This window comes from Pyrus communis, chromosome 11 (assembly GCF_963583255.1).
Source record: "Pyrus communis chromosome 11, drPyrComm1.1, whole genome shotgun sequence".
NCBI lineage: Eukaryota > Viridiplantae > Streptophyta > Magnoliopsida > Rosales > Rosaceae > Pyrus > Pyrus communis.
In genome coordinates, this window is record NC_084813.1 from 26940534 (window position 1) to 26963894 (window position 23361).

Sequence of the window (23361 nt, forward strand, 5' to 3'; positions counted from 1 at the left end):
AAAAAATAACTAGACTTAACACTGAAAAATTAAACAATAGTACTTCATTCTTCATACTTCATTCTTCATTCATGATAAGAAAAACAGCATTATTATATATTTTTACGGGAAATGACTGTTTATCTTTATTTATTTATAATTATCAGATTGAAATCAATTAAATAAATAAAAATTAAGAACATGTTTAAATAGAGATAAAAATTAGGTTTTTTTAGCCAAAATGGTCTTTGAGATTTGCATAACTCTTCACTCTGATCTTTGAAATTTGAAATCGATAGAATTGGTCATTGCGTTTGTCCACAATTAATCATTTTGATCATTCCGTGAAAAACTTCCATAAAATAAGGATAAAATGACAAAAATACCCTCAAAATTTGTCAAATTATTTTAGCCTATTGTTTATTAGATTGAGAGTAATTTTGTTATTTTGATTCTTATTTAACATAATTTTTTAATGAATGACCAAAATGATTGATGACGGACAATCTCATTGACCGTTTTTATTGATTTCAAATTTTAAGAACCAAAATGAGGAGTTAGCCAAATCTCATAGACTATTTTGACCAAAAAACCTATAAATTATACACAGAGCATGATAGAATTTTCGTAGTTGTGTTATTTGTTTTTAACCAAAATTAGATCTATGAAAAAGAAATTAAGTGTTGAAAATTGAAATGTAAACTCGGGAGACGTGTAAAGAATTGTAGTTGCCCGAAAAAGAAATATAGTTGAGCGGCATCTTGTAGTTTGAGTTGGAAGAGGATTCTCTGTATTCACTCTGTGGGGATGCTAAGAATTTCCACATTTTAACCGTTTATCGTATATCATGCAGTCAGTTTTCGTCAGATACTATTTATGTTTAATTTTAAATAAAAAAATCAAATAATTTCTGACCGCACAATACATAATGAATGATTAAGATGTGAGGAATCCCAGAAAGTGGACGAGATCAAATTCCGTTTGAGTTGCAAACTTGCAGTCCTATAATTATTTGAAGTTTGAGATTTGTAGATCTACTGCTCGACTCAAGAGAGAGGAGAGACACTTGGTGCGCCTGCAGCCTTAGCCTGCAGGAATATATATCGATATATCTACAGATGGAATCCAGCAGAGGAGGTGCGATCGTAGAAATCAAAGTGGTGTCGTGCAAAGATCTGAAAGCCTTCAATTTCTTCCAGAAGCTGTCAGTTTACGCGCTTGTCTCGGTGCAGAAGGATGACAATAAGCAGCAGGTGGTGGTGGATCAACAAAAACAAATGATGAATAGAACACCAACAGATAAGGAAGGAGATGGGAATCCAGAATGGAATCACGAGATGTGCTTTGAGTTTGATCAGTTTGATGACGATGATGATCTCTTCATTCACTTCGATCTGCGACACGAGGGTATGGGCCTGTTGGGAATTGGAGACAGGAGTATAGGAGAGGTTCGTGTGCCCTTGAAGGATCTCATACGCCTACAACAGCAGCACGATGCATTGGCAAGGTATGTAAATTATCAGGTGACGACTAGCGATAAAAAACCCAATGGGATACTGAACTTCTCCTACAAACTACTGAATTCGAAGCTACCTTACAAATTTGAGGTACATATACAAGACACCCATATGAACCATGCATCCCTCTTAATTATGTATACATATATATGTATATATAGTGAAATTGTGAAAATAATAATAGTTATAGTGATCATTATATACATATACTAATATTGGATTTGGTTTTGGTCGTCCATTTGAAAAGGGTAGTGCTGGAAGGCATGATGTTCACGATCATCAGCCGCTGCGTATCCAATATCCCACAATTACATTTGAAGACGATGACGATGATATATGTATTAGCAATAGCAATATTAGCAGCGCCGGCTACCACAACAAGCTCAACAGCAGTAACCAAGTCTGCCATCCGGCCAGCTCGCTAATGGAATTACATCAAACTCTTACTAGTAGTGCCCATTACAATTATAATCCTCCTCGGCCACCACCGGTGCTACCCCCAGCAGATGATCATGTTCATGCCTATTATCCACCTCCGCCACCGCCACCTCCTCCTCCTCCACCTCCTCCTCCTCCTCCGCCACCGCCCATGGCAGAATATAATTATCTTCTACCTTCTCATCCAACTCGCCCATTCCATCATCCTTACCATGAATACGGTCCTTGGAGCCCAGAGATTGGACCACCGCAGCCACATGGACATGGATGGACATCAGCAGGATGACATAATTGGGTTTTTTCAATCAATTAGTTTGATATATTAATAATAACAGGAGGGATCGTCGACGTGGTTGGTACTGGTACCGGTAGCTATTTCATTGTAACCCTGGCCAACCGGTCTGACTTTGACTGACTGCCGGTTGGGAAATAGGGATTTTTCCAATATGACGTTCCTTTTTTTTCCTACTAAATTCTTGTGTTTTTTTTTTTTTTCCTATTTCTTTTTTAAATATAATGATATATTTGAAAGAAGTGTGGAATAAAATAATATCATACTCGCAATTTACCATATTTGAACTTAAAATATCTTTCATTTACAAATGAAGGGGCATACAAGCTACTTTATTACTTACTCTTTGAGCTTTTTTGGTATGCATGATTTGATTTGAATAGGTAGCTCTCGAATTTCAAAATATAGTGAAGATGAAAATGGATGGTTTTCAGTTGGAGGGAATTAAAGGATAAAGGATTAGCTACGAAGGAAATTCCCTCCTAATCCTACCATTTTAAAAAGAATTGGAGAAGAACTGGAGTTGTTAAGTTTTCTTCACAAATATTTCTATAATTTCATCCTTCAACATACATTAATTCTAAATTCATTTCAATCCAATAATATATATGTACCAAACAAGCCATTTATGGAGATATTTCTAAATGCTTAACAACTAATGGTCGTAATCTTAACCTACTCTTCTTCGTGGAGAAATTTCTTAACTAATGGTCTCCTTCTCCTCCTATCTCTTGATTAGTTTGGACTCTTATCTTTATCTTTGAAATGATGTTGTTTAGCTTGCTGGGTCATTTCTTTGTCTCTTTTTATGATTTGTTATCTTTTTTTTTCTTTCAGGATTTCTATATATTTCATCCAGTTTCTTAATTAGCTAGACCACTTAAAAGTGTCTGCTAGCAGGATTGGGGTTCTGTTGATTTAATTCTTAGATGATGAGCTAGAATTTATTTATTTATTGGGTAACACTTGGGTACTGAGCACGGAGTGGTCAGTAATCCAAAATTTACTGACCTCCTAATAGCCCAGCCTATCAATTTTTTTTTTTTTTAATTTTTTTTTAATTTTTTTTTTTTGGTCTCTAAACCCTAAGCCAAACATCAATTATTCTGTAAGCCAAAGATTCTTCTTCTCCGTGGGATTAGCTACACTCCACCGTGGAGTTCCAGTGGGCGAGGGAATGCGCCCTACTTCTATCACGTAAACCGTTAACAGACAAATTGACAGACAAAGAAACAAGATATGATATTGCAATAAATTCATAATTTGATGTATGATATTGCAATGTTTAAAAGATAAAGTGTGAGTTTATTATGTGATCCAAAGTTGAGATGGTAACATGTAATTTACTCATAAAAAATAACCTTTTAGTGGGGCATGTGATAATAACTAATTAAAGGGGTACTCCATGTGTCAAAACTGATGTTTGGGTTCTGAAAACTTTGAAAATTTTCTTCAAAGAGTTCATAAATAATTAAGTTTTACCTTCATTAAAAAGGTAACAATGTTGCAATCATATTTAGAATAGGAATGTGATTGTGTAAATTCTAGTGTATCTAAGGATATCTTTGAATATCTCCTTTAGTAGTTAATATCCTATTAGAGTTGTAATATTATTAGGGTAAAGATTTAACCTATCGTACTATTATAAATAAAGGTACAATGGGGTGATACACACACCTCACAATTAAATCTCTCTCTTCTCTCTCTTGTTGTCGGCCTCTTTCCCTCTCTAGTCCTAAATACAGTTCAGTTAAACAGGCCTACAACGCATTATCAGTACGCTCTTGCTAGAAGCTAAGGAACTGAAAGGATTGTAGCAGGAGATTTTCTTCTACAAAATTCAAAGGCTTTTATTTGTTTTATGTCAATCAGGTACGCTTAAAATAAAGTAAGATATTTGAAACGTTCACGAATCATGAAAACATTCCCCATGATGCATTAACCCCTTATATATATATTTTCCTTCCTATATATACATACACACACATGTTTCATGCATTACGCAATTATTTTGCTATGTGGAATTTGTGAGTCAAATCATATAAATAAATTAGAAGCAATTTAGGGTTTTTCAAACCCTAGAGATGTCCAAAAAAAAAAAATCTTGGAATTTAATGCGGCTTGTCACCGCACCGCCATAAGCACTATCGCCGACCACCGTAGATGGCTTGCAGCCCAGCTGTGTGGAGCAAACATGGGAACGACATCATTTGACGCCCTGGACCACACGGCAACAGCCATTTGGGCTTTACTGCTCACGCTAGATAACCCAGGCCCTAGGCCTGATAGGGTAATCACGGGACCGATGCCCCCAACCCAAACCAAGAAGGTCTGAAGCTTTCTTGGTCTTGTTTCGCGCATCCCTAGCCCAACTCCAGCAACCTAGAGCTGCTGGGCCTTTCTTAACCTATGTCTAGGCCTGCCCGCATTAACTTGTTGGGCTTCGCCCCAGCATTGGCCCACTCGCCAGCAACTTGTGCTGCTAGGCCCGCACTACCCCCGCCCAAAACCCGACCCCAGCTTTGGCTGGGCTTCGCGAGCGCCAACCCGTAAGCCAGCCTTGGGCTGGGCCTGCTCCCACGCCCTGTTTTGGCCCAAACCAAGAGCTTTTGCTGATGGGCTCACCCAGACCACATGCCCATAAGCCTGCTGCCCTTCCCGAGGCCCAATAGCCTGCAACTAAGCTACAGGGCCTATCCCCGCTTTGTTACTAACCCATTTTTGGCTGGGCCACGTTATTTTTTTCGACCCAATGCCAATTTTTGGGTACTTTGGTTTACGCTAATGAATTCTAGGTTAATTATCACTTGGTTTATCACTAACCAAAGCTAATATGACCCGTCTGTCATTAATTTGTTTCCACGATTGATCATGTTTGGTCCCGATCTATTGAATTAATTAAAAGTGACTTGCAGTCCATTAGTCTGATAATTAATCCAAAATTATTGACCTGAAGATCACTTTTGGACATTAATGATTCAATAATTTATTTTTCTACTTTAAATCGTTGACATCCTTTCGTAGTCCTGAAGCTTTCACATTTAAGTTCCCGAAGCAACTCAAATCCACTTTAAATTAGCATATTGTATTCTGTGTTCTCGTATGATCATCTCATTTATGAACTAATCGTTCATAAAATAAATTGAACCTGTAGTTTCATATTTAGTGCCTTTGAAACCCGAAGTGTTCATTCAAAACTTACCACATGAAACCTGTAGCTTTCATGTTTAAATTAAACCAATATATATGTCTATAGACCTCGACTGTTCTATGATGTATATCTATGGATTACCATATGATTAACTACGTTTTGTTGTACCCTCTGTTTTAGGGACATGTCGAACTTGAACAAACTCGATTTCACTGCTTTGTAAGTCTCAAGAAGAAACTACCAGAAGTGGGTTCAAGACATGAAACTCCATCTTACTACAAAGGGTATTAAAGTCACCATTAAGGCACCTATCGACGACAACTCGGCGATGAAGCTCAGAAAGCTTTTGCAATGATCTTCATTTGAAGACACATTCATGATGCACGGCAAACCAAGTACCTCTCTGGGGAGGACCCATGCACCTTCTGACTTGGTCTGGCCGACTGTTTCTATCACTAAAAAGACATTTACTTGCCTGAAACAAAACATGACTGGCAGCATCTACGCTTCCAAGACTTTAAGGCTGTGAATGAATACAACTCTGAAGTTTGTAGAATCCGATCACTGTTTAAGTTCTGTAAAGTGGACTTAACAGATGCAGATCTCTTGGAGACGACCTATTCGACCTTCCATGCCACCAATATTGTCATTCAGCAACAATATAGGGCACATAAGTTCACCAAATTTTCGGATTTGATCTCTATTTTACTTCTCGATGAAAAGCAGAACCAGCTTTTGATGAAAAATCATCAAGCTCGACCCACTAGCTCGAATGCCGCGCCTAAAGCGCATGCGACCAATTTTAGTAGCCATAAATGGCGAAAACATCGTCGTGGTCGTGGTAATGGGCAACAAGAACCACGGGCCCAAGGTCAACAGAGTCAAGGCCCACTTAAGGGAGGAAATTTGACCCAGAAGTGCCAACCCCTTGCCCCTAAGACCCTAAATTTCAAGAACAAGGGAAAAACTACCGTTCAATCAGCTTCCACTTAAATGAACATGTGCTACCGCTGTGGATCAAATGATCATTGGTCACGCATATGCAGAGCTACTCCCGAGGCCATTGCCAAGTATCATTCCCGTCGTGAGTTTAACTTTTCCCATGTGGAACATCCCAAAGATGCTACTGCATCCATGAAGATATCAAATTTTCAAGAGTCATCAGCTCTTATAGACGAATAAGTTTTATTCTTCTAGACATGTTTTTAGGGTGTCTTTACCCCTAGTGGCCAAACCCCGCCTAATTTTTTGGGTTTATGATTTAATTTTTGGACAATTTTTCTAAATTTTTGGAATAATTTGTTTGGTTTTGGTTTGTTTTGAATTATGGATATTATTTTTTGAAATGATTAATTGAATGAATGGAATTATATTTATGCATATGACCTGTTCAATCAATTTATTTCTAGGTATGACTAATGGGGAAATTAGTTATCTAGCTGATAGTGCTACTACGCACACCATATTGCGTGAGCGACACTATCTTACTAATTCATACCTAAGAAAACACCTCTGACAACCCTCTCAGGCTCATCCAACCTGATTGAAGGATACAGAAAGACCCGTATAATGTTGTCTAATGGTACTTTTTTAACCATTAAAGAGGCCCTCTATTCTCCAAGTTCTGAAAGAACGTTGCTGAGTTTTAGAGACATTCAAGCTAATCAATATTATGTTGAAACCACTGAAGAGAATGGTTCTAAATTTCTTTGTATCACTTTTTATGAGTATGGCCAGAAGCGTATTCACAAGAAGTTGGAACGTTTCTTAAGTGGGTTGTACATCACAACCATTTGCAGCATAGAAATCCATCATGTGGCCGGCCCTGAGCCTGGGTTCCAAAGCACTATGCTACTTTAGCATGATTGTATGGGACATCCCCGACGTGACATGATGCGCAGTATCCTTAAATCATCACATGGGCATCATTTACCTTCATACGTTGGATTCTTGCCATGCAAAGCTTGTTCTTTGGGGAAATTGAATACTCAACCCTTAATTACAAAGGGTATTCACAACCCTCCTAAGTTTCTTTAGAGGATTCAAGGGGATATTTATGGACCTATCCAACCAATATGCAGACAATTTAGGTATTTTATGGTGTTGATTGATGCATCGACACTTTGGTCACATGTCTGCTTATTTCCACACATAACGCTACATTTGTGAAACTCCTAGCACAAATTATTAAGCTTAGGGCTTACCACCCTGATTATCCGATCATATCGATTCGACTAAATAATGCTGAAGAGTTTACGTCATAGAATTTTGACGACTATTACATGTTAGTTGAGATTGAAGTCAAACGTCATGTACCCCATGTTCACACCCAGAACGGCTTGGCAGAAGCTTTCATAAAGTGCATTCAATTGATAGCTCGGACTTTGATGATGCGAAACAAACTGCCGGTATCTGCCTAAGGCTATGCAATATTGCACGCAGCTATGTTGGGCCGCCTGAGGCCCACAGCTACCAAACCTCATTCATCGTTACAATTGGTTATACGAGTCTGACGTCTCGTATTTACGTGTGTTTGGGTGCATAGTTTATGTGCCAATAATGCCACCACTACATACCAAAATGGGTCCTCAGAGAAAAATGGGAATCTATGTCGATTATGATTCGCCATCAATTATTCGCTATTTAGAGCCCTTGACAGGAGATCTCTTTACCGCACGTTTTACGGATTGTCACTTTGATGAGACAGTCTTCTTATCATTAGGGGGAGATAAACATGTTAACGTTCCTATAGAACACCACGAATTATCGTGGTATACTCCCACTATGACTCATTTAGATCCCCACATTACCCAATCTGAAACTAAAATGTGACGAATTATAGATCTTCAGAGCATTGCTCAAAACATGCTGGATGCTTTTACTGATCTAGCAAAGGTGACGAGATCACATATACTCGCTGCAAACTCACATGCAAGGATAAACGTACCTCGAGTATGCCATAATACCGCCTGGGAAGGCCGAATCATCCCCGAGGGTGGGGCGGCACACCTTCCACGTGGCCCAGTACATTGGCAGCTAGCCAATAATCTGCTTCTACCTTGAAGCGTGGCAGACCCCCTAGTTCAAAGGATTCATAACCCTGGAATAGGAAAATGGCATAAACTAGTGACCCTAGTTTGAATCTGACAATCGCTCACTTATCTATTCCAACACATGAGGTTATTCTAGATTACAGTGTTATCTTAGATAAGAAAACTCGACCTCTCGAGAATCGTGAGATTTCAATCCGCTACGCAGTATTGGATAAGGTTTGGAATTGAAATGAGATGATCATTAACGATGCATTTACGTACATAGTAGTTACTAACATCATGCTTAGCGATGACATTGATCCACGTTCCGCTGATAAATGCCGATGTAAAACGGATTGGTCAAATTGGAAACAAGCAATCCAAGTCAAACTCAATTCATTTGCAAATCATAAAGTGTTTGGACCTATAGCTCCTACTTCACCACATGTGAAGCCCGTGGGCTACAAGTGGGTTTTCATGAAGAAGTGTAATGAGAATAATGAAATAGTGCGATACAAAGCACGCCTCGTAATGCAAGGCTTATCTGAACGCCTTGGGATTGATTACGAGGAGATGTATTCCCCTGTAATTGATGTCATAACGTTCCATTACTTTATCAATTTGGTGGTTTCCAAAAAACTGAATATGCAGCTTATGGACGTGGTAACCATGTATCTCTATAGGGATCTAGCTACGGAAATCTACATGAAAGTTCCAGAATGACTTCCATTGACTGGTTCAAATAGTTCTAGATCACGTAATACTTTCTCTATTAGATTTAGTAGATCGCTCTACAGATTGAAACAATTCGGGCAAATGTGGTATAACCGTTTGAGTGAATATTTGACAAGTCAGGGTTATGTGAACAACGAACTATGCCCATGCATGTTCATAAAGAAGTCACATTCTGGATTTGTGATCATTGCAGTTTATGTCGATGACATAAACCTCATTGAAACTCCCGTAGAGCTTAAGGAAATTGTCGTTCACTTGAAATCGAAATTTGAGATGAAAGATCTTGGGAAAACTCGATATTGTCTCGACCTAGAGATCGAGCATTGTTCGGATGAAATCTTAGTACATCAATCGAACTACACCCAAAATGTGTTACAACATTTTAATGAGGATAAAGCAAAGCCTTCGAGTACTCTTATGGTCGTTCGAACTGTAGATGCTAAACGAGATCCCTTCCATCCCAAGAAGGATGAGGAAGAGATTTTGGAGACTAAAGTTCCATACCTAAGTGCAATTGGTGTTTTATTGTACTTAGCTCAATACACTAGACCTGACATTTCCTTCGTTGTTAATCTTTTGGCTAAATACAACAATGCACCTACACGAGAGGAGCCGCCGCCCCCTCGGTCATCGGGTTGATTCTCGCCTTGTTGGTTATGCAGATGCGTATCTGTCTGACCTATATAGGGCACGTTCTCAAACGGGCTATGTATTTACCATTAGAGACACCGTTATATCTTGAAGTTCTAACAAGTAAACGTTAGTTGTGACTTCTTCGAACCATGCTGAGATCTTCGCCCTGCATGAAGCATTGCTTGAGTGCTTTTGGTTGAGAGTAGTCATGGAACATATTCGAAGCACTAGTGGTCTTACTACCGTCGTTGACCTTCCTACGACGATCTTTGAAGACAATACAGCATGTATCGAGCAGTTAAAGAAATGATACATCAAGGGAGACAACACCAAGCACATAGCGTCGAAGTTATTTTATTCTCACCAACAACAACAGCATCATAACATTGAAGTTAAGCAAATCCGTTCCTAAGATAACCTGGCTGATCTCTTTACCAAGTCATTGCCCAAGTTTACTTTTCAAAAGCTCGTCCAAGGAATTGGTATGCGTAAATTATCTGAGTTGATTTGTTTGTAGTTCTATTATTTGGAAGTTATGTCTAACTCAGGTGGAGTATCCTGAAGCATACTCACTTGATCTTTATGTACTATTTTTCCTACAATTAAGAGCATTTTTCTCACTGGGTTTTTGCTACCTAACGAGGTTTTGATGAGGCACCCATCCTGGGATGATCATACTCTGTTGAGTTCACTATTTTCGTCCTGTTTGACGTTTGTTTTAGACATTATACATACTTCTCATTTTTCTCCTTAGTCTATGGGTTTTCACCTGCCTTAGGTTTTACTATAGCGAGGTTTTATGAGTTTTACTACCAATGCATACTTTTTTTATATTTGAGATTCGCATTCGCTCGTTGTGCCGCCAATTTCATCAACTGGTCTACCTCAACTGCTGAAGATCTGATGCGATGTTTTGTTTGAGTATTTACACACTCAAGGAGGAGAGTTGCAGACATATTTAGAATAGGAATGTGATGTGATTGTGTAAATCCTAGTGTATCTAGGGATACCTTTGAATATTCCCTTTAGTAGTTAATAACTTATTAAAATTGTAATCCTATTAGGTAAGGATTTGATCTATCCTACTACTATAAATAAAGGCACAATGAGATGATATAACACACACCTCACAATTAAATCTCTCTCTTCTCTTTCTCTTGCCGTCGACCTCTCTCCTTCTCTAGTCCTAAATATAGTTCAGTCAAATAGGCCTATAACAAATACAATTTAACCTTCATATTATTTTTCTTTTGAATTTAAAAGAAAATAATAATAATAATAAATACCCCGGCTAAGCAATGTATGACTACTAGTCAAACATGGACAAAATTTAAATTGAGGCACCTGATTTCCTAAAGTTGCACACACTAAATACTAAAGCTGGAGCGGCCTAGAACCTAGAGGCATCTAATCATTTTATTATTTATTTTTGTCATTATACTTGATAAAGCCAAAGTTGAAACATAATCGTTGGTGCTTTTTTCCTTTGGTGGTGGTGTATGTGCTTTTTTATTTTTTGTTGATTACGATTTCTGCCCGACTATTCAGTGACATAATTTGTTTGAAGTTTGAATTATCAAATGATTTTTATTATGTGTAATTTTAAACTAACCTTACATTAAAAAAAAGAAAATTTTAAATCCAAACACAATAAATTAAAACAAAATTTATTGACTACTAAAATAATACACCACTTGCTAAATTAAAACAAAAATCCTACAATATTAATTTCCTTACAAAGTAAGAAATAAGAATATTTAGCTAGCACGGTCAATCACTTTAACCATCACTTTCACTTTTTTTTACTTTTGCTTTTCTTTACTCCCGCGCTTTCTCTCTGTCCCATAAAAATGATATACAGCTAGCCAATTGCATGTAAACATAACTCTATAGCATGGCCACGTATCATTATATATCTATATAGACAAACTATATATAAAACCCATACGCGCACCCAGTAGCTAGATAATTGCAATGCGCCTGCGTACAAATCAATAGTGTGTATATTTCCCTCTCTCTCTCTCTCTCAACAGCGCTGCGATCATTCCCAGCAGCTGCAGGCTTGTGGCGTACGTGTGCTTTGAGAATTTAAGTGCAGATCGATCGAGCAATAGCTGCTGCGCTAGCTGAGATATAAGAAAGATGTTGAAGAAGAAAGTATGTGCAGCATTAGTGAAGCAGATAATAGGTGCGGTAAGCTCAATGGGCAAGGGTAAAACCCTAGAGGCTCTCAAGAGAAAAACCAGGGCCATGAAGGCTCGAATCATCATATTCTCGTTGCTGAAAAACAACAAGTTGGTGATGATCACCTCCATCCCTCACAAGATCCACGCTTTGTTTGGCCACTCTGACGACTCTGATCATCAGCAGCTGGAAGAAGAAGAAGATGATGACGATGATGGTATAATATTAATGTCGTCCCATGAATCCCAGTCCCACCTGCAGCAGCCGCGACCGGTTCATGATAATAATATTATTAGTACTCCAACTGATCATCATAATCACGATCACATTACTACGTCGGAGGACCACGTCGTTGTCAATGATGCAGAAAAGTACCCAGATCTGACCCACTCGCTGTTCGACTCGGACGATGATCAGCTTGGATCCGTGATAGATATTGTCAAGAACTCAAAGCAAGAGGCCGGCCAGGAATTCAGTCTCGAAGGAGAAATAGACCACGTGGCAGACTTGTTCATAAGGAGGTTCCACCGCCAAATCAGAATTCAGAAGCAGCACTCCTTCAAGAGGCACCAGCAGCAGCAGTCGGAGCTCATCCACACTGTTGCCTGATCGACCTACCAACCACGCGCGCGCTTACCTGGCTTATATAGGCACCTAGCTATTGCTTCGTTTTTAGCTAGCTAGGTGCTAATACTATGGACGGAGAGTAAATTGTTTTGCTATTTTAGGGAGGAAAGAAAGTGTTTAGGTGTAAAAATCTTTGCTAGTTATGTGAAAAAAAGTTAGAAACTCATGAAATTAACCTTAAAAGTTTGCATGACGGCGTGGGTTCAAATTTCATCGGTGACTAATTTAACAATAATTTATCATTTGACAAAAAAAAAAAAATTGGTTCCGGTCCTTAGTCAACATTGTTAGATTGAAATCTTATTGTTTTTTATTTTTTGATCAAAGTCCTTTGACTTTGTACACCTCAGCATTTTAGTATTACTATATTTCCATGTTATCTTTTTTATACCTTAAATAAAAACTGTAATTTAAAATATTGATTGCAGTCCAACATTTAAGGGATTTAAATCCAAGAATTTATGTAATTCAAAATCCTAGTATTATGAGATTCAATCAATCGATCAAGTCTAAAAGAAATTTAAAATTTTAAAAATTAAAAAATTTATGGGATCAAGTCTAAAAGAAATTTAAAAATTTAAAAATTTAAAAAGAAAAAATTCTACAATAAAATTCATGCACACTGCACATATTTTTGTGAATTTCATTGAGTAATATTAAGGGAAATAATATATCCCATGAATTCATACATACAAAAGCAATGTACCCATGAACTTAGACCAAAAATAAATACCATATGGGTACTTACCGAATTTATAAGAAAACTCATGGGTACATTTAAAAACTCAAGGAAAAGAATGTACATCATACCACATTGTTTTATAGACATGTATATGTGGGTACATAAAATGCAGCAACCCTAAAAACCATTTTACATAATATTCTCCAAAAACTTTGTACCTGTTATAAACTTCTTATTTAAGTGTGATTGTGTAAATTCTAAATTAGATTTGATTCTAGTTATTCTTCCCTATTAGGACTTGTATTCCTTGAAGGAGAATGATTTCTTCTTCCTCTTATTACTATAAATAAAGGCACTGCACAGGGGGAATAACACATCCTCTACACAACCCTGCAAACACATCTTTCTCTCTGCGCCGCCGGCCCCCCTTCCCCTGTTAGTTAAATATAGGCCACAACAATATCCATATATTTATGTAAAACGAATTTGAACCAACCAAAACATATTATAGCAATAGATATATTAGAACCAAACATGTAGATTAAAAATGTACCCATGGATATAAGTGTAGCCAACCAGACATTGAATAATCGAGACTAATATATAATAATAAAAGGAAAAAAAAATATAAAGAACAAAAGAAGATGACTTCAGAATGGTACAAATTTCACATAGTCCGCTCACTCTACAGTCTCTGCATGTTTGAATCAACCAAAATCCTTGAGAAAGCGATGCCTGCATTGCCTTGCCTATGCCACACAAATCTCACAAGCCGATAAAATCATTGATGCTAATTTGTATTTTAATCACAATAGGTTTATTCAACATATATGCATTGGATCAATTCAAGGATGGAGAAAAAATGGAGAAAATTGGGTTTGGGATGTTGTACATTCTGGATGTGCATAAGGGAAGAAGAAGAATGGAGGAGTTCAATGGAGTTTCCTTGTTTTAAACTTACTCATATAGTTTATTTTGCCTTAAATGCACAAAGGGATGAGATTTCATTTATGATCATGTGTAATATATATTTTAAATGCTAAAATGATGACATGGAATCAGTCAAATGACCTTGATCTAAAATAGAAAAATAATAAGGTTTACATCAATGTAATATGAAAATAAGGAATGGGAACCTATTTTTTTCAAAATAATAATTATTATTATTTGTTTTTCACGACAAAACTTCTCCTGATAGAATGACATTTGTCGGGAAAAGTTATTTACTGCGGCACAATGCAGTTTTATCCCGGCGGAAACTTTACTAAAGATTTCCTTTTTTGTTGTTGTTTGTAGTGTAAGATATTGGAAAACTGAGATTCAACCCAAATATAGTCAATACGGGGGCTTACTCTCTGTAGAATTTTAACCCACTTAGTTTAAAGAAATTTGGAGCAATTGTTTTTGGATTTGTCTCAATGAAACTTTGTTCCTTGAACAAAAATTCTTGAGTATTACGGGTCCTTGAACTTGTTACAATATTGAGTAATAGAGCTTTTGGGTAACATCATTAATCAAAATAAAAGGATCATTGCTCCATATTATGACAATTTTAGGGACCATAAATTATGGATTTTAAGTTCATAAACCAAAGCTCTAATTTGATCAAAGTTCAAAGACCATTGCTCTAATTTTCTGTTCTAGTTTATGATAATTCTATCCAAAATTTGACATGAGAATACTGATTTAATGACATGAAAGTCTAAAATATCGTTTCCTTTCTGAACTCTCTTCCCTGTAAGCCCTTAATCACTAAAAATGACGTAGGATGAGATTTTGGCTAATTTAGTTGTTTCCCTTCCTGAACATCATTTGTGGTGAATTTCAAAATGGGTTATGCTTCTAATTTGTTAATGTTGTGCAAATGCGGCTTTGCCCATTTAAGTGTCTTGAGCTTACCACTTCATCAATTTATGAATTATCATACAATCAATCAAACCAAAGGTACAAATTGATATAATTGTAGTACTTTAAAGTGAAAATGAGAATTAAACACTCTTAACCACTCATGCTACAAGCACTTTACAACTTTTCCTTTTAAAAGTGATTTAAATTGTTGAGTGAAAAATGTAATTTAAATTGTTGAGGAGGGCCGAAGCCCAAAAGAAAACAATTGAACAGAAATAGGCCTGGGCTTAGAGATATCTACCGGTTGGGCCTCTTTATTCATAAGTAAGACTTGGCAGAGTCTCAAACAGAGAGACCCTAGTTCATAAAATTGTTCCGAATTCAGAATCCGTTTTACAAAGACGGAGACGGCTGGTGGCTGGTGGCTGGTGGCTTGTGGCGGATGGCTATTCGAATACCAATATCAATTCCAATTCCAAGGTATGTCATTTGTTGTGATTGGGTTATGTCGGAATCGACCAAAATTGGGCGTGGTCTGATGCTCCGATGCTCCTCATCTTTTGGTTTCACTTCTCAATGTCGTCGTTGAGGAGAGTTTTTGTGCTAATTTTCACTCAGTCACAGACGAAGAGGCACTAAAATTGGCTGCAGTGCATCACTGTGTCTGATATTATTCTAGAATTCTTTTGCAATTGCAATATTTGATTGGTGTTTGTTTGTTTGCAGTGTCCATGTGATGTGATTATTCAAATACAATGGAACACAGAAAGAATGATGACCGATGCAGCAATACTTCAGTCGTTGGCATTCAAGGTACAGCTATTGCAAATTGCAATGAAATCGTAATTATTTTTGTTCCCATTCCAATCATTACTTGATTTTTTTGTAACTTATTCCGAAAGTCAGCCAGTCTGTCTCTCTGATGCTTGCCTGCAAATGATAAATTAAAATAAGTAATACAAGATCATAATCCGTTCTCCCAACCCAACTTATGCATATTCATGGTTTCCATTCTCCCTCTGATGCTTGCCTGCAGATGATAAAGTGAAAGAAAGGTCCAGAGATCAAAGAGAAGCTCTTCCAGGGGAGCCTAAATGTGTTATATGTAACCGTTATGGTGAGTACATATGCCATCAGACAGACGATGACATTTGCAGTTTGGAATGCAAACAAACTGTCTTATGTAAAGTGGTCGTCCCCCATTTGCCACTCAACCTCCCACCTCCCAAAACATTACCCGCTACTGATGAGTGCTTTTATGTTAGAGATTCTGGTGCTCAATCCCGATCTCAATTCTTATCCGCCGACCACACTGATTTGCTTAGAACAAGACTTGGAATTCATGTGACGGGAGACTTAGTTCCAACACCAATCTTGTCATTCTCTTCGTGTAATTGTCCTCAAAAGCTCCTCCAAAATATAGAGGCTGCAGGCTTTGAACTGCCCACACCAGTCCAGATGCAAGCAATCCCAGCTGCTTTGAGTGGCAAAAGTTTGCTTGTTTCTGCTGAGACGGGCTCTGGTAAAACTGCTTCCTTTTTGGTTCCAATTGTTTCTCTTTGTGCAAACTTTCGCTTTCAGCAGTCCGCAGACCAAAAGAGGCCATTAGCAATGGTTCTAACACCAACCAGAGAGCTCTGCATACAAGTTGAGGAGCAGGCTAAGTTGCTCGGAAAGGGTTTGCCTTTTAAAACAGCACTCGTAGTTGGTGGTGATGCAATGGCTAGACAACTTCACCGCCTTCAGCAAGGAGTGGAGCTCATTGTGGGAACTCCAGGCAGGCTGATAGATCTTTTAACGAAGAATGATATAGAACTGGATGATGTAAGGATTTTCGCACTTGATGAAGTGGACTGCATGCTTCAAAGGGGCTTCCGGGATCAGGTAATGCAGATATTTAGGGCTTTATCGCAACCCCAGGTTTTACTGTATTCTGCAACAGTCTCCCCAGATATAGAGAAGATGGCAAGCTGTATGGCAAAAGATGTTGCCGTAGTCTTTGTTGGCAATCCCAACAGGCCAAATAAGGCTGTGAAGCAACTACCCATCTGGGTTGAGTCAAAGCAAAAAAAGCAAAAGCTTTTCGACATATTGATGAGCAAGCAGCATTTTATGCCGCCTGTGGTGGTTTATGTGGGATCAAGACTTGGGGCAGATCTCCTATCTAGTGCAATTACAGTCACCACTGGGGTGAAAGCTTTGTCGATCCATGGGGAGAAATCCATGAAAGAGAGGAGAGATATCATGAGCTCTTTCTTAATGGGTGAGGTTCCTGTTATTGTAGCCACTGGGATTTTAGGCCGTGGGGTTGATCTCCTGAGTGTGAGACAGGTTATTGTGTTTGACATGCCCAACTCCGTTAAGGAGTATGTCCATCAGATTGGTAGAGCATCTAGATTGGGAGAAGAGGGTACAGCAATTGTATTTGTGAGTGAGGAGAATAAGAACTTGTTTCCAGAATTAGTTGAAGTTTTGAGATCTTCTGGTGCAGCTATACCTCGGGAGCTTGTTAATTCACGGTATATGGCATGCCCATACTCCATTGGCGGAGGCCAGAGAAAGAGAAAGCATGATTGATGAAATTTCGTATTGTTCTATTCCATATTACTCTGGAATCTGGATTCAGGGAATTGGTTAAGTTAGATACATTTACCATAACAGAGCAACGCTGCATTGGCATTCTTGCTAATACAAGATTTTGCTGGGTGGTTATGGATTATAATAAGATTAGCAGGGATAGTTTGCGGATTTCAGGCTTTACAGCCAAGCAGCTGTTTGCACTTGCAATGGAGATGTGTGTGTGTGTGTGTGAAATTTGGCTGCGAATACGTGTGATTTGAGTTTGTAGATAGGCTGTTTACAACAACTATTGTCACTCGTGCCTTCAAATTGAACTGAAACAAATTAAATTTGATCTCGTTCAAGCTTGATCCAAGGTCCTGGTGTCTAAGATTGGATTGAAATGGATAATAGCTTTGAAATGTTGACTAATTTGTCTTCTACTTTCATTTTAGACAATATTAGTATTCGTTGGTGCCATTCAATTTTTTCGTTGACATTCAATTTAATCCTTAACATCAAACAAACAATCTTAGTTGAGACTGGGTCTTGCTAGGAGACGCTGATAGGTGGATTTGGCAAAAAAGTAATGCTAAAGAAATCAAAATTTTTAAATTAAATTTGCAAACTAAATGATGTGGTTTTAGATAATTGGATTATTAAATAACTGTTGGTTCATGTGTTTATCTCTTATTGATAACACATCATTTGGTCAAAAAAAAAAAAAAAAAAAAAAAAGGGTGGAAATGAGTACATACGGAAATAAGCAACCGAAAATGGAACGTCTTGAAATTCTGAGGGACAAAGTGTTGTAAGTCAAAATTCGGAGGACAAAATGGAAATATAAAATATCGCGAATCAGGGTGGGGATGCCCCGTACCCGGTGCTTGAAAATCCAACTAACGAACCTACCACTGCTCGCGCGCACGGTATAATTTTATTAATTTAATAAAAAGAAGAAAATACAGCTGCAGGCAGGGCGCTGGGCACGCAACCCAACAACGCATTGCACATTAGTCCACCAACCAACAACAACCGGGCCAAGGAGGAGAAGGACGACGATATCATCCCTCTGAATTATCGAACGAAACGAAGAACATCATCAGGGTAAGGCCTAAAGAGCAAAAGCTCATCATTTTTATGCTTACGCACGCCATACAATTTCTGTGCGCGGAATGTCAAGATGGAGGAATCATTCAAGATTCTAACTTGTTTTTCTTTCTGTTTGCCATTGAATAGATTTGATATTTCGGTTGAGCATTAAAAGAATCGTTTTTTTGTTTCTTCGCCTTCCAATTCCAATTCCAATTCCAGGTTCGTATTCAGTTTCCAAATATCTATCGTGTTTGTTTGTTTGTTCGTATCCAATCTGAGTCTTCCATGTTTGAGTTTGTATTGCATGATTTATTCAGTTCATTCTTTTATTGCATTTGGACATCATTAATGATGAGGATAAGGAAAAGAAAAGACCCACATTCAGCCATGTCTTACTACTCTTAATTGCCATCACTCAAACAAACTTTTAAGAACAATCTTACCCGATAGTAATTGACAGTGCACATTTCGGCAAGCCTAGCATAGCTTTACATTTATATATTGCAATTGTTTAAGACCAATCTTACCCGCAATTAAGAAATATGCCATATCTTTGTTTATTGGTTGTGAATTCACTTTTGTTGGAAGGTTGTAAACTCTTGTTAGCTTTTCAAACTAGGCTACTCAGCTTATAAGCTCATTCTGGTACTTGTTTTCAGAGTGAAGAATTTGAAACAGACTATAGTTTATGATGAACGTGACTCACAGTGTTGACAAATGTTCTAGCTCAACTTCCTTGAGCAGCCAACAGGATGTTGAGGATGACTGCATGATTGCTGTTGTACTATCAGAAGAGTATGCTAAGTTAGATGGTGCAGTTGCTAGGCGCCTTTCCAACCTGGCACCTGTTCCTGTATTGAAAATTTCCTTTGCTCCCCCCTCAATTCACTCTTTTCATTCATAGCTTTATATCTGATATTATGATATCTTTTGCAAAATTCCAGCATGTTCCACGGGTAAATTCCTACATCCCCAATATAACTGATGCTGGTTTGGATCACCAACGCCTTCTCCAGAGGTATGTTTATGCTTCAGAATAGAAATATGGACTGGTTATTTTGTGGTTGACAACTTTCCTAAAAGGTATTAAGATAACTTCTTGTAGCAATCTTCCCCTTTCTTTTTGGTTGATGATGGGAATAATACAGGTAAAAAAACTGCATATTTCGAAGGGAAAAAAAAAAAAAAAAAAACCACGTAAGCACACATTTGGAAATGGCTGAAGGTATTGGCAAACCTGACTTTGGATATGCATTTTTGCAACTCATAGAAAACCACATACAGTCCTGAAAATGATAGTATCAAATATGATGTATTTTATTACCATGTTTGTTGGGGTGTTCAACCTGTTGGTATTTTAATAGGAGAGGTAGTTTACCCTTGGGTGTGGGTTGATGGTTGTACTCAAATTACGCTTGTATTACAATACTTTAATCTATAACAACATGTTACTTTGTAGATGAATTTATTTGTAATCTCATTTAGGCATTGAGCGTGATGCAACTCTGTACTCAGCATCTTGGCGGACTAGAAGTAAATATCTGTTTTGTATTCTCCACACTTCTGTTTTACTTCTTCTTGGCTGATAGTTTAGTGAATTTCTTATTACTTCCTTGCAGGTTACATGTCCATAGTTTATATGAAGTAAAGGTTTCTGGTGATGGAAATTGTCAGGTATCTGCAATACTGAAAATCCAAAATAAAAGGTATGTCATTTTTAAGTTACATTGATTTCTTTTCTTATTGTTTTGCAGTTTCGTGCACTTTCAGACCAAATGTACAAATCTCCAGAGTATCACAAACATGTTCGAAAAGAGATTGTGAAGCAGGTAGGGTGTATATGAAGTAACCAATTGCTATAGGAGGAACAAAATTTTAGATGGCTAGAAAATGGACTGGAGATCCATTGATATGAAATGAAGGATCAATTAAGGAGATAATGGAAACTGTTACCACTGCTGGGCATCGCCATATTTTGATTAAAGTAAACCTCCATCCACCATATTGTTACCTCCGCAGTCACCACCTTTACCACTCCTGTAACCATTGGGTGGTATAATGCCAAAGTGACTTTTCTTTGCTCTCACAACTACTGCTTCATGTTTCCCTTCTCTCTACAATGCATCATGACCAGTATTTATAGTGACCTTTCAGTGCCACATTGTCTCATTTTCAACATTATTTTACCAGTTCTTTGATTAGTTTAAAGGGGAACAAAAAAGTGGATGCCTAATTTGAGTATGCTTGTCATGCACTACTTTCCTGTTTCCAGCTCAAAGACTATCGTTCTTTGTATGAAGGCTATGTCCCTATGAAGTACAAGCGCTATCACAAGAAAATGGCAAAGTATGTCAAATTTTTTAGGGTCATTAGTTCGGTTATTTGATCAACAAGCTTCTGTCTGCATACATGAATTCTGGCTTAGTTTCATCTGTTTTTCGGTACAGCAGGTTTGTATTCACTTTTAATTTCCACATGATGCAGATCTGGTGAATGGGGAGATCATGTTACCTTACAAGCAGCAGCTGACAAGGTCTTTTACATTTGTCCCAATGGATCTGAATTTCTCTGTAGATTAGTAGTCGGCATATCATTCTTATTATCATTATTTTCTTGTATTTTCATGGTGGTTGATTTGTACTCATTGGTGATTTATCTTAGCTTTATTAATGTACTTAATAAGTACGACTTATTGATGATGGCATCAAGACTTTTTCAGTTTGACTGGAAATATTTCTTCATGAGCCTGAAATGGAACTTGATATTGAATCTTTAGTTGCACAAAAAAAATAAAAATAAAATAAAAATAAAAATGATGCAATAGTTCAAATATTAGTACATAAAACGTAGACCAGTGCTCACAACTTGGAAAGTTTCTTGTTGGCGTAGTGTTTATGCAATATCTTCTCTTGTAGTTTATGATGTTTCGTAATCCTGGTTGGATGCAGTTTTCAGCAAAGATTTGCCTTTTGACATCATTCAGAGATACTTGCTTTATTGAAATTATGCCTCAGTACCAGCCACCAAAACGTGGTAAGATGGAAGTATTTTTGCTCCTTTATGCTCATTGAAATGAAAAAAAAAAAAGAGATCCTCTAGTCTCGTAGTTGTAGATTTAGATGAAAAATTGTCTTGTAAAATGCTATAGGACAATTTCAGATTCTAACATTCTTATTTTTCCTTCTAAATAATGCAGAGTTGTGGCTGAGTTTTTGGTCCGAGGTTCATTACAATTCATTATATGAAATCCGAGGTGTCTTTCTTTTGTTTCTTTTCTGTGTTTTTGTTTGATTTAAATCAGAAAGAGGCTCATTTTATAGGTGTCAACTGCAGTACAAGGAGAGAGTTAAGTTAATGTCTTAGTTGCGTGTCTTTTTTGCAGACGCTCCAATTCAACAGAAACCAAGGAGGAAACACTGGTTGTTCTAGGCATCTAGAACTCGGGATGTTCACAGATTTTAGTACTGTGCATAAGTTCTCTAGATGTTGCCTTTTTCATTGTTTTTTCGAGTTTACAATTTAATTCAGTTATACAGTTGCATGCTTATGTATATACAACACTAGAGTTTTGACGATTACGGCTGTGCTGGATGGTTGAGTGTTTCAAGATTGTATTATTTGAATTGCTCAATTCTTTTGTAAGACCAGAGACGGATGGATTGTTCCTTTTAGTTTTAAGGTATTTATCGATTATCGATGTGAAATTACTAAGATGAATTTTATTATATATTTTTTCGCCAGTTGTTTTGTTGGGTTACCTTGGCCACGGTAATAATGAGCTGTGTGGATTATTTGGCGGTTCCCCCACGTATTCACTGTTGTGCTAGGATAGCACCAAACCAATTGGAACCAACTCAAGCTAACCCACAGGAAATATATCAAATGAAATGTAAGAACAAAATATAAAAGACACCAAGATTTTAACGAGGTTCCTTAACAGTTAATGTAACTGGAGTACGTTATCGGAGCAGTAGGAGCTCACTCAATAATCCACTATCAACCAAATGGAAGTTTACAAAGTGTTGATAATCTCACAACCCAAAACCCCAATACATTCAAAAACTCTTACGCACCAAAGAAACAAATAGAGAAGGAAATATAATAAATAATACAACAAATACAACTTTGATGGAGTGAGAACTAACCAAAGAAAAGAGCACCCTCTTCTTCTCTGCAAAGTGGGACTGCGGCACCACCTTTTCTTTTTCTTCTCTGCTGCTCAAAAACAAAGGCAGCTGCTGCTGCCAATTAAAACCCTAGCCACACCTGGCTTTTCAAATGGGCTAAATAAAAATAAAAGGCCCACTTAATGGGCTAGTGAGATTAACTTAAGACTCAATGTAATTTGGCCATAAATTCAACATTCACATATCCCCACCTCCTCTATATTTCAAATTTCTATGAAGCTATTATTGGAATGTTGATTCCTATGACTGCATAAACCATACATGAAATTGGCACGGGGAAGGAATGGATATGAGACGAATAATTTCCTAGTTATCTTATTCTTAAGCCTGATTTTTTTGTCTTTCTATTTATTGGTTGTTAACGTATGATATGACATCAATGAGAATGATAGTCATTCTTTG

At 37.5% G+C, this 23361-nt stretch overlaps 4 protein-coding genes across 4 annotated transcripts; all 4 read left to right on the forward strand.

Annotated features, from left to right (window-relative positions):
- Nucleotides 1-795: 795 nt before the first annotated feature.
- Nucleotides 796-2543, forward strand: LOC137707518 (uncharacterized). Its single transcript, XM_068446400.1, has 2 exons — nucleotides 796-1586; nucleotides 1744-2543. Exons 1-2 carry the CDS (start codon nucleotides 1098-1100, stop codon nucleotides 2218-2220), a joined length of 966 nt encoding a protein of 321 aa, XP_068302501.1. The 5' UTR covers nucleotides 796-1097; the 3' UTR covers nucleotides 2221-2543.
- A 9209-nt stretch (nucleotides 2544-11752) lies between these two features.
- Nucleotides 11753-12783, forward strand: LOC137749224 (uncharacterized). Its single transcript, XM_068489336.1, has one exon. It carries the CDS (start codon nucleotides 11920-11922, stop codon nucleotides 12568-12570), a length of 651 nt encoding a protein of 216 aa, XP_068345437.1. The 5' UTR covers nucleotides 11753-11919; the 3' UTR covers nucleotides 12571-12783.
- Nucleotides 12784-15478: 2695 nt separating this feature from the next.
- Nucleotides 15479-18105, forward strand: LOC137708144 (DEAD-box ATP-dependent RNA helicase 41). Its single transcript, XM_068447145.1, has 3 exons — nucleotides 15479-15598; nucleotides 15845-15931; nucleotides 16155-18105. Exons 2-3 carry the CDS (start codon nucleotides 15874-15876, stop codon nucleotides 17693-17695), a joined length of 1599 nt encoding a protein of 532 aa, XP_068303246.1. The 5' UTR covers nucleotides 15479-15598; nucleotides 15845-15873; the 3' UTR covers nucleotides 17696-18105.
- Nucleotides 18106-18632: 527 nt separating this feature from the next.
- On the forward strand, nucleotides 18633-22975 carry LOC137708864 (OVARIAN TUMOR DOMAIN-containing deubiquitinating enzyme 12-like). Its single transcript, XM_068448023.1, has 11 exons — nucleotides 18633-18784; nucleotides 18917-18991; nucleotides 19432-19625; nucleotides 19717-19790; nucleotides 20392-20446; nucleotides 20527-20601; nucleotides 21045-21118; nucleotides 21257-21305; nucleotides 21721-21805; nucleotides 21969-22025; nucleotides 22155-22975. The coding sequence occupies exons 3-11, from the start codon at nucleotides 19461-19463 to the stop codon at nucleotides 22199-22201; spliced, it is 681 nt and encodes a 226-aa protein (XP_068304124.1). The 5' UTR covers nucleotides 18633-18784; nucleotides 18917-18991; nucleotides 19432-19460; the 3' UTR covers nucleotides 22202-22975.
- Nucleotides 22976-23361: the final 386 nt, after the last annotated feature.